The sequence below is a fragment of the Myodes glareolus genome, chromosome 14 (assembly GCF_982192425.1).
Source record: "Myodes glareolus chromosome 14, mMyoGla1.1, whole genome shotgun sequence".
Classification (NCBI taxonomy): Eukaryota; Metazoa; Chordata; class Mammalia; order Rodentia; family Cricetidae; genus Myodes; species Myodes glareolus.
The window spans coordinates 57,399,658-57,411,664 of record NC_142039.1 but is presented as its reverse complement, the minus strand read 5'-3'; the positions used below and the strand labels follow the sequence as shown (position 1 = coordinate 57,411,664).

The 12,007-nt window shown below is 44.3% G+C and overlaps 1 protein-coding gene across 1 annotated transcript; it reads left to right on the top strand.

Annotated features, from left to right (window-relative positions):
• The first annotated feature begins 792 nt into the window (after positions 1–792).
• On the top strand, positions 793–5,993 carry C14H6orf52 (chromosome 14 C6orf52 homolog). The gene is given in 5 exon segments (XM_048430320.3): positions 793–863; positions 1,088–1,268; positions 1,992–2,037; positions 5,563–5,612; positions 5,614–5,993. Coding segments are annotated over 5 exon segments (480 nt in total). The 3' UTR covers positions 5,746–5,993.
• The last annotated feature ends 6,014 nt before the right edge of the window (positions 5,994–12,007 follow it).

Below are 12,007 nucleotides of genomic sequence, written 5' to 3'. Positions count from 1 at the left end.
AATGCAAGGCTCTCTCACATACACTAAAATCAATATATCTTTTTGGTCACTAAGGAAACATCAGAGGGTTTTATTCACATTAAAGCTTGCATATTGCTTGCTTTCTCACATTTGTCATTCTGAAAACTATGGATACAGCTGTAACTCAGAACTCAGGACACCGAGGCAGAAGATCATGAGTTTGAGGCCAGCCTCCTATGTAAAGATCCTGTCTTAAAAATATAAAACCTTGGCTTGAGCCTGCATTAGTGTAACGTGTATGTGATATGCAGTTCCCTCTTGAGGATTCTGCCGGTGGCTGAACTAATGGTTTCTATATTTAGATATCTAAAGAGAAAGCCATAAGGTGTTGACTCCAGGAGTTATTCTTAGTAGATCGATGAGGAGGAGAGCTAGTCAGATTGTGGTATTTGTTTAGATTGTAGATATTGAAAATACATTTTACCTAGTAAGGGGTTATGGGGAGTAGGTAATGTAGAAGCCTGACTTCTTCGAGATTCACACACGAATGCACAGGGAACTCTGCAGGTTTCCCCAGTTCCGGCAATTCTTGGAGGTACTGGCAGCTGAAGCTGGGGGAGTTTGCACAAGCTTCCCCGGGTGCTTGCAGATACACTCCTGCCTCCACTCACACCTTTGCCTCTTTGTCGGGAAACAATTGCCTAGCCGGAATTGCCACTAAATGTAATTGTCCTAGTTCATGGTTGTTTATAAGAGGTATTTGACCCAGCTGACATAGTTTTAGACCCAGAAATAAAAGTGGTCACATCGTTTTCTTCAGTGTCTGGAGAGATGGCCAAATGGGAGGATGCTGGAGGCTTTGGCATGGCTCAACAAAACAACTATTACTTCACCTGGCAAAGGCGAGTGAGGTCTAATTTAGTTTATACTTTGAATGAAAGCAGCAGTGTTATTTAATACGAACCCTTTGCCAACCGCCAGCCTGTTACTTGGTACACAGGCGATTTCATTTTAAAGGGTTGAAGCAGAGTCATCCTCACTTGAAACTTCTGGAAAAGAGTGAGTGTGTGGTGCTGCCACTGTTGGTGATGACTGTACCTGCTTGTCCTCTTCCATCTGTCATTAGGGAGCAGCTGAGGTCCCATTACAGCCTCGATTACCACTGTGACAACAGTGATGAACAGCCGCACAGCTTTTACCATCTTCCCTGCTACGGCAGGGACTCCACATGGAAGGGAACCGGGCCCAGCCCTCTGCCTGTGTATGAGAATCCGGAACCCCTAGCTGGGCCTTGGGCCACTCCAGAGGTAATGCTTGTTGAAGTAAATCTTAGCCATCTATGTACCTGATAATGTAACGATCAATTCCTTGTCTTCCCCCTCTCCTCCTAATCTCTCTTTCTTCCTTTCTTTATCTTTTTTCCTTTTTTCTTTTTCTTTCTTTCTTTCTTTCTTTCTTTCCTTCCTTCTTGGACAGGCAAGTGATTTAAATTCTTTCTGACTCTTCTGAAACTGAAGTAATAAACTCATTAAATCTTGACCTAAAATTCTTGCTACTAAGTTTTAGATGATCATGGAAATAGATTTTGCTGACTCTTAATCAAAAGTCCTTTCCAATTCTAAAGGAGACCTGAAGACCATTTAGAAAGGTATTTTAACAGTGATTAGTGATGTGTTGTTTCTAAGTCCCCCAAAAACATATCTGCACCTCTTTTTTCATCCCCTCTCAGCTTGGAAGAAAGTGCTAGGGGTCCATAGTGAGACCCTGTCTCAAACAGCTCAATTAATGCTATTTAGAGGAGTTGTAATTTTTATTACATCTTCACCTAACAGTGAAGGACTTTTAGTGGTTGAACAAACCTCTCTTACCTTTCTTCATGAATACTTTTTTTGGTGTGTGTTTGTTTTGCTTTTTGAGACAATTTTTCTCTGTGCAGCCTTGATGGTCCTGAACTTGCTCTGTAGACCAGGCTGACCTCAAACTCCTACCCCTGCCCCTGAAAGCTGTGTCTGTTCTCCTTTTCTTTGTAGGAAACCTCAGCCCCAGCTGGAAATGAAGAGGAAGAACTTCTAGCAGGTAATGTAAACCTTGAGCTGCCATGGTTGAAGAAAAAGAAAAAGGTACTTCTAGATCCCTCATTCTCTCAAGCTGCTAGAAACTGAGCGCTTAGGCGGGGACTTGAGTGCTAGGGCAGCATCAAGGGAAGAAGTTGCAATAGTCACCAAGAATGTGGAGCTGGGTTTTTTGATGCCTTCCCTTTGTTCGGAGAGTATCTGAGCAGCAGGATTTGGAGAGAGAAAGAGAGAGGAAGAGGGAGAAAGGAGGAAGAGGAACAGGGCTTCCTGGACCATGCAGGGTTGAGCTGGAGGCTCCAATCAGTCAGGGTCAATGTCAGCAGAGTCTCCTCCCTGGACCTTTGCAAATGGAAGAAGATATGATGTTGTTTTCAAGACTGGTTTCCTTCATAAGTTAGACTTTGAGGTTTGTTGCAGCTTGAGTGTGGCCCCTGAAGTTCAAGTGCTGGCAAACCTAACCCCCAGCACTACAGTGTTGAGAGGCAAGACTTTTAAGAGATGAACAAGTCCTGAGGCAGAGCAGTTCACTCATTGTGGGAATGGACTCTTAATACAGCTGGAACTAGCCGTGTAGCTCCTCCTGTTCCTTCCTCTCTGTCCCCTGCGTCCCCTCACTTTTACCATCCACAAGGGGTCAAAGCACCCCTTACTTTTGGGCTTCTAGGATTTAAGTCAATGCATTTTGTCCATTGTATGAGTGTCAGTGAAGTGGATTAAGGATTAATTACGCTCCAGTTTTGTGTGTGAGAGCTGAGATGGTGCATGGGACCTTTCCCTCGCCCACATTTTATTTTTTTTTTTAAAGAGAAAAAGCAGGTGGTTAGTTTCTGTAGCTATGGCTTCCTGGTGCCCCTCTAGGCCATTGATTGCTGGGGACGCAACAAGTGTCTCTGAAGTGACAGGCTGGACATGATTTCTAAAATTTTCATTGGGCCAAAAAAGTTGGGCCCACAGAAAGTTTTTGAATGTGTCATATTTGAGGAAGGGGAGGAAATACTTTGTCACAGAAAAGAGAAAGGGAGATATGAAGAAATGGGCACCACTGCCTATTGGTATTCACAGGAGATATAAAGAAATGGGCACCATGTCCTACTGAGCCCGGGCTAGGCAGACCCATCCTTGTTTCTGTTATCCTAACGAAGGGAGCAGGAGATTGTGTTCTGGGGCTCTGGTGGTCATCATGGAGTTTGCCTGCTTGTTGTTTCCCCTTAAAAGACATGAAATATTTGTATTAGTTGTTCTAGATGTTCATCCTTAGATTTACATGGGAACAAAAGGTGCTCATTTCAGCTCCCAGGGGACTTCTTTTGGGTTAAAATGTGAACCTGCTCTTTCTGCCTTCATGAGCTACACAACACACAATGGGGACATGCAGCAAGCTAGGTGTGGCAGATCATCAGTCTCAGCACTCAGCCTGGGTTACATAAAAACACTATCTCCAGAAATCAAAACAACACCTCCAAGTATCTACTTTCCCAATACAGACTGTCAGGGTTCAAATCCTACCTACTAGTTCTTCTCTCTCAGACCGATTACTGTCTAGTCGGCTTCCTTTCTGTAAAGTGGATTGTCATATCTAGCTCAGAAGATATGCAAGTGTGACATCTAAAGAGCTCTGTGTGTCCTCACAGCACCTGGCACACACTAACCACGCCAGGGGATAGCTAGGTCATAGGTCAAGAGAAGCATAGCTAACTAGAAATCAACACAAAACACCAGCTGCCCAAGAAGATGAGTTTAAATTTTTGTGGGCAAACCAAAGAGAAACCAAAGAGACTTGGAAACTTGAGTGTTCACTGTTTTTCCATGTGACATTCCCAGTGTTCACGGATATAACTGTCCACCTTGGCGCCTGTGAATCTCCCTGCCTTGCTTTTACTAGGCTTGCTCATCACGCTCCTAACCACAGGCTAGAGGAGAGAGAGGGCGTGCTCACACCTAAGTGTGTCATGTCATCCCAATACCTCTCCCCCAACCACAACACGTAAACAAAACAAACTCCGAAACTGCTTAATGCACAGGAAAGATGCCTAGAACTGAATTTAAGAAAAAAAAATCAGCAAGTTCAGGAGAAAAGGTAAAAAGATGCAGTAGATGGGGTCTTTGTACATATTTCTGGTTGGTCTGGAACTCACCCTATAGACCAGGCTGATCTCAAACTTGCAGAGATAAAGGCATGTGCTGTCTCACCTAGGCTGGAGTTTCCCAGCCCTGACCACATGGCTTGCCTGGGTGGCTGGAAGTCCCAACCTCAAGTTTCTCAAAATAAATATGGCTCAAAAGGCTAAGACTCAGACAGCACAACACCAACCGGCTGATGCAAGGTGATGGCCAACGGGGGCTGTATTAGTCTGCTAGAACTGCTGTACCGAAGTGCCACAGACTGGGGGTCTTAGACAAAGGAAGCTCCTCCCACCAATTTTCCAGCCCTGACCATACAACTCTAGCCACACAGCTCCGGAGACTGGAGGATCCAGGCTCCAATTCTCTCTTCTGGGCGTGTAGATGGCATTCCTCTGCATGCCCTCACCTGATCTCTTCTTGGTGTTGAGAATCAAACTGAGGGAGTAAGCTCTGCTTCCTCCTCACTCAAGGGCATTAATCCTCTCAGACCAGGATTCTACCCCGTGACCCACTCCAACAAACTATTGAAACAGGTGCTAAGACCTCAGTATACGAAACACAGCATCCAGTCCCTGATAGCTTTGCCGAGGAATATGAACCCATGGAGGCAAATTATGGTCCTGGATGCATTTAGACTTGCAAAAATCACAAAACAGCACAAAGAACTTCTTCAGTTACATTCGGTGCAAGGAGGGAAAAAAGGATTAGCTTTTTTTTTTTTTTTTAAAAAAAAAAAGTGACTTTGTAGCTCTGGGAGCCTCAGGAAGCCTGACCGCTTGGATGGAAAACCCAGGTATCGTTATTTATGGTCATGGTATAATCTCCTTATCATGGATCCCAGGCTTTTGAAAGAGGAGGCCAGGTTCTCCTCTGCTTTAGAATTCCTTGGTCCATGAAGCTCGTTCACTTTCATCAGGCTGTTTGGTAAGCAGACAGGGACAGGTACAAAGCATCCTCTTGAGTTCTCAGGCCAGCGGCTCCAGTCTCATCCTTGACTTTGCCTTTCTCCTAAATGGAATTCCCCCCAAACATCTTTGGATTTCTGCTTTCTGCCATCTCCTCCAACTGTCTAGACTGCTGCTGAGCCCGATGACGCCACTTTTACAGTTTGAATTGTTGGTTTCAAGTTTTGGTGGGAGGAAATAGAATTCATTCCCCCCCCCCATACCTTTTGTTATTTTCTGTGTATATTCATTGTGCATGGTATTATGCCATGTAAAGAGTATATATTGTACACTGAGCATATTTCCCCCAAGATAAAAATTTTAGCTATAATTTCTGTAATATATCCACTGATGCTTTCTTTTAAAAAAAAAAAAACAACAAAGTCTCTAGTTTTCAGCCATTACCAGTATGTGTTATGTGATACTGTTTTTCTCATGTCTGTGATTGGCTTCTGCAGACCCAGACCTTCATTTGAATATTGAAGAATCAAACAAGGAGTTCATGGCAGAAAAGTGAAGAGCTGTATGACTCCCTCATGAGCTGTCACTGGCAGCCTCTGGACACCGTCCTGTCTAACACCCCCAATGAGCCCCACCCCACCCCCAATGTGAAACAAGTGTTCACCATGCCCTCCAGCTGACCAGTTAATTGTATCTTGTTTTGGTTTTGAAGGGGAAAAAATCCAGAAATTTATCAGATTATGAATATATTATTAAATTTTTTCCTAGTACTGGGATTACACCCAGTCATGTGGGTGTTAGGAAAACACTCTACCACTGAGTTCTGCCCCCGCCCTCAGAAACTGTATGTAAATATAAATTTCTGGGACTTCAGTGAGACTGACAGGATGGAATACGATGTAAATAAAGATTACCAGCAGCCATTCCAGGAAGTGTGTTATCTTCAGTCAGTTCCGGAAGAATTCACATAATGGACAAGGCAGAGGTTACAAAATGACATTGGAAGATAAATTTTATAGAGATGAGTTGAGCTCAAGGGTTGGCGACCTTCGCCACTGCCTTTTCCTGACTTCCTGCAACAGTAGCTTCACGGAGAGAAATCAGATGCACACAGGATATAAAATTTCTCTTGGCGTCTAGTCTGGCAAATGTCAATTAGGACTAGATGCTCAGTCTTCAATGGCCCCAGACTCTGTTTAAGGAAGTTGATTTCATAGTAGAAGACAAGGGAGAGTCACTCAGTAGAACAGAAAGATTCCTAAGCACGGACAACATTCGTTCACCTCATCCACACAGCCTGATGGGTTTCCTAAGATTAGGGAACTGGGAATTTATACAAGCCAGTTGTGAAGCTTCAGTGTGCATCGTGACTGTGTTTATGAAGTGGGAGTGGGGTGGTTGGAGAGATGGTTCAGTGGTTAAGAGCACTGGTTTCCTTTCCAGAGGCTCTGGGTTCATTCCCAGCACCCATATGACAACTCACAACCACCTGTAACTCCAGTTCCAGGGGATCTGATGCCCTCCTCTGTCCTCCATGGGAACCAGGCATGTATGTGGTGCACAGACACACATGCAGGCAAAACACATTCATATAGTAATTATAAAAACTCAAATAGGTTTACTGTTGTGCTCCGGTTTATTGCTTTGCCTCAGACACTTAGGGAGACTCCCTGGGCTGAGGTCATGGACTTGAAAGCTAAAAGCATATGCTTAGGAGGGTTGCTCAGACCACAAGCAAGGGGATCAGTACCTTTCTAAAGGTACTTAATGTATGCTAACACACACTGCACAGGCCTTAGAAAGACCCACGGGAAGTCTGGTGGGCTGTAGTTGCTGCAAACAAAGGCAGGGGCAGGGCTTCCCTACCCCACCCTGTCTCCATTTGCCCTTTGAGCCAGATGCTCCTTCCTGTAAGAATGACCTTGAGCATTTTGACCTCTGCCCAGGTACTCTTGTACCTTACTGTGTCTGAAATGTCCCCAGACATAGCCAATTGCCCCCTAAGGGTGAAACTGTGCCCTCACCTAAGAAGACTAGAACAGGACGGAGATTACCGGGCTCCAGGACGATGTATTCAGACTCAGTCGGAAAGCTTGCTCTGGGATTTGACAGTAAAATGAAAAAGACACAGACACAAATCAGCAGGGCAAAATTTGAATTTAGTCAAGTAATTCTTTGTTAGAGAAATGACCACAAATCTATACTGTTTCCATATGTGTTTTAAAGGAACAACCAATTTAACCTCATTTACATCTGTCTTGTGTATAAATGAAAAAAAAAAGGAGGGCTAGGAATATGGCTCAGCCAAGTGCTTGCCTAGCACGCATGAAGCAGGGTTTGATCCTCTTTAAGCAGGGTATGACGGTGCATCCTTTCCTCCCAGCGCTGGAGATGGAGGGGAAAATAAGGCAAACAGTCTCTTTTGGTGGCTGTTCTTTGGGTTGGGTTAAGTTTTTGAGACATGGTCTTGCTATACAGTCTAAGCTGGGCCAGACTATAGTGGAAGCCCCTTACCTCACACACCTCGCTGGTATTGGAGTGTTCTAATGTATGCACTGAAGGTGTGTTCTGCAGAGGAAATGGGCTGTTGACATTAAGTTATTGTAGAAATCAGGCCATAGTAGAAACCCCTCTAGCAATGTGGTATGACCACAGTGTGGTTGGTTTTTGTTTGTTTGCTTGTTTGTTTTGTTTTTTATTTGCTTTTTTGGTGTCCACCGCTGAGCTCCCAAATAAACACACAGAAACTTATTCTTTCTAATGATTGTCCGGTCTTACCTTGGCTTGTTTCTAGTCAGCTTTTTAAATTATCTTGCCTACCTTTTGGCTCTGGGCTTTTATCTTTTTTCAATTTCAGTATATCTTTTTTTCCTTCTTATTCCCTGTCTGGTTGTGTTGCTGGGTGGTGGGCCCCTTGTGGCCTCCTCTCCTTTTCTGATTCCTCTTTTGCGCTCTCTGTCTCTCTGTCTCTCTGTCTCTGTCTCTGTTTCTCTCTCTCTCTCACGGTCTCCTGCTTCTAGTTATTCTCTGCCTGCCAGCCCTGCCTACTTCTCTCTCCTGCTTAGCTATCAGCTGTTCAGCTCTTTCTTAGACCAATCAGGTGTTTCAGACGGGCAAAGTAACACAGCTTCACAGAGTTAAACAAATACAACATAAAAGAATGCAACACATCGTTGCATCATTAAACAAATATTCCACAGCATAAAGAAATGTAACACATCTTTAACTAATATTCTACAGCACCATATAGCCCGAGCAGTTTTGTGGTTTCTAATAATTCACTCTACAGTGCAAATCCAAAACTGGACACAAAGAAAGTACCACTTCTTTGTCACTGAGGGTGAGAAGCCCTATTCAGAGAAGAAAGAGACCTAGAGACAGGTATAGACATTTGAATTTCATCGATTGGAAACCATAAAAGACAACCATAATAGAGAGTGGCCAACTGTTTTTCCCTTTAAGACTTGCACTCTCTGTCCCTTTCATTTTACATTTAGATATGACATATTTTTTAAAGTTTTTTTTTTTCAGACAGGATTTCTCTGTGTAGCCCTACCTGTCCTGGAACTCACTCTGTAGACCAGGCTGACCTTGAAGTCAGAGCTCCACCTGTCTCTGCCTCCCAAGTGCTGGGATTATTAAAGGCATGCGCCACTATATATGGCATCTTAATATAAAAATAAAATGGGACATAGGCTTGCCGAGGGTGCACCTCAGTGGGAGATTGGGTACTTAGCATGTTGTCAAGGCCCTGGGTCCCATGCCCAGTACCACACAAATAATATTTAAAAGAGAATGTGTGGCATCGACAACATCCCTAAGCAGGTAAACGTATTTGCCACCAAGCCTGGCAACCTGAGTTGATCCATAGACCCTATAGGGTAGGGGGAGAGAATCAACTCTCTAAAGTTATACAATCCCCAGAGCCAAGGTCGAAGGGAAGAAAGGCTTAATTTCCTAATAGCATATGTCCTTTATACGTCAGAAGTATCGTTTATGAAAACCTTGCTTCCTTCTACCCAGGGCTTATATTGCAGTTTGAATGTTCAATGTCCCCCACTAGCTCATGGGTTCAAACATCTGGTCTGAAGTTCAGTTGGTGGGACTTTTTCAGGAGTTTCTAGAACCTTGAGTAAATCAATCCGGGCTAGAAGAATGGGTCCCTGGGGGTGGGTTTAAGGTCCCAAGTCCTGCCTACTTTCTGTTTCTGACTGAAGAGCCAGTGTGACCAGCTGCCTCATGATCCTGCTACCATGCCTTCCCCACCATGACAGACTGAAGACAAAAAAAAAAAAAAAACCCTCCTCCTTTAAGTGGCCTCTAGTCTGGCCAAATCACAGCAACAAGAAAAGTCACTACTAGAGCCCGTAAGAATGTCACCTTAGAGTGACTCTCCTCACCTGCCACGCTGTGGAAAGCAAGGACAGCAAAGGAAGAGTTTTTTTGGTTGGTTGGTTGGTTGGGGTTTTTTGTTTTGTTTTGTTTTGTTTTTTCTTTTTCGAGACAGAGTTTCTCTATAGCTTTGGAGTCTGTCCTGGCACTCATTCTGTAGACGAGGCTGGCCTTGGACTCACAGAGATCCTCCTGCTCCTGCCTCCTGGGTGCTGGGATTAAAGGCACATACCACCACCGCCTGGCTTTTCTTTTCTTTTCTTTTCTTTTCTTTTCTTTTCTTATTTTCCTTCCTTCCTTCTCCTCCTCCTCCTCCTCCTCTTCTTCCTCTTTTTTTTTTTGGTTAAAGGAAGAGTTCTTGTCTGGTGGTGCGTGGGAAAGAGAAAGTGAAGATTTCTCCACACACTGTTCTTGGAAAGTCCCAGAAAGAAGATGTCAGCAACTTGTTCATGTGAGTCCCAAGTGGGAGTTGTAGACCGATCTGGGCACTAAGAGGAAGCAGTTGCAGTACTCGCCTATATATTCTATTATATTCTATTCTCTGTAAAGACAGGGCCTTGCCCCATAGCCCAGGCTAGCCTCTAACTTGGGATCCTTCTGTCTCTACCCACAAGTGCTGTTATCGGCACACTCTAAATCATGTATCCCGCCTAACGCCAAGCAAATGCTCTGTAAGTCGCCGCCACCCTGTCTGGTTCTGGAACAATGACCAGAAGTCTGAACATGCTCAGTGCAGACAAAATGGTTTTTTTTTGTTGAATGTTTCCTGTTTGTAGCTGTCTGACTCTCCAGTGTGGGAGCTGCATGCCTACAGCATTGTCAGGCAGGTATTTACTACATTTCCTCTCTTGAGTCCTGGAGATTGTAGTGATGGCCTTGTGTGCGATGGGAAAACACTACTGCTAAGATGGATCCCAGCCCTTTGAAAATTTCTTTAAAGAGCTCTGAGACAGGATCTTATTAATTTGCCCAGTCTGGTCTTGAACTCACTGTGTAGCCCTGACAGGCCTTGAGCTTGCAATCCTCTTGTCTCAGCCTCCAAAATAGCTGGGATTACAAGACTGTGCCACTAGGCCCAGCTCATTCCATATTTACAGTAAGGTTTCAAATGAACTACTTATCTAAATTTCTAAAATTAGATTAATAATTAAATTAAAACTCTTGCATTTCCTCATCCAATGGGTTTACTAAAAGTGAGGGTGCATCAGGATCCCCTCCACAAAAGGAACCTGAGTGTCTTCCTCACCTTTCCACCCTGTAGGGGTGTGGATTCTGTAGGTCTTAGATGAAGCGCCAGAATTTGCATTTACAACAAGTTCCGGAATCATGTTGAACACCATGGGAACTGCCAAAGAACAAGAAAACTCCCACTGGCAGGCATGCAGTACATGGCTGAATATCTGTAGAGGATGAGAGCTGGACTGAGAGAGAGGAACCCACCTCCCCCTGGGCACTGGGCAGGTGTTGTTAGCATTGCTATGATGGAATCAGTCTTAAAAATCTGTTTAAACCCCTACTAGCAGAAGGCTGGAGAGATGGTTAAGAGAGCGGTGACGAGCCCTGGCTGCTCTTCCAGATGGACCTGGGTTCAATTGCCAACACCCACGTGGCAGCTCACAACTGTCTGTAACTCCAGTTCTAGGGACTCTGACTCTTATGCCAATGTACATAAAAATAAATAATTAACTAATTAGGAAATCCCTACTAGCATTACAATAACTTCTATTCCTATTGCTTCTAATACTCATTTTTATATATGCATGGTGGGCTAGGGAGGGGCACTATGACTTCCTAATTGGCGGGTGTGTCTTGCTTCCCTGGCTGCCTTCAGGAAAAGAACTTTCAGTTAATTAGCCAGCTTGACTACTCTTGTGCCAATACCAACAGTTTGGAACATTCCGTGGACTCTTAGAAACACTGTGCAGCTAGCCCCATTGCTTGCTCTGATTTCTGAAGGAAGAGCGAGCAGTCCTTGGGAGAGGCAGTCCTGGCTATTTTAAACAGCACCAGAAGTTTTGCTGTGGCAACCAGCCTTAGTGAACGCTGAATAACATTGTAACCGTATGAATAACAGTAAGCGCTGAATAACATTGTAACCGTATGAATAACAGTAAGCGTGTGAATAACATTGTAACCATGTGAATAACATTGTAGCCATATCTACTGGGCCAAAGAGGAAGTGCTTCCCATACTGCTGTGATGGGTTCTAAATGGATCCTGTAGTGAATGCTGCAACACAAACCCACATTTGCATGGGAGGCTTGCTGTGATTGGTAGCTTCCCACTCCCAGTTTCTAGTCACAGAAGAACTTCTGTTCATTTGGAGAGTTGGAGAAGCCCAGCCATTCGACAACTGCCCAGGAGGCTGTTCAGGTGGCAGCAAAGGGGACAGTGGAGGCAGAGAAAGCATGAAGAGCTGAGAGTGGAAAACCAGACAATTATAAAGAATCGGGTGTGGTGGTACACGCCTTTAATCCCAGGACTGGGGCGCTCTGGTATGGTCTTCCTCTGAGTCTTCAACACTAGTAAACATGGAGATAGACCAGAATT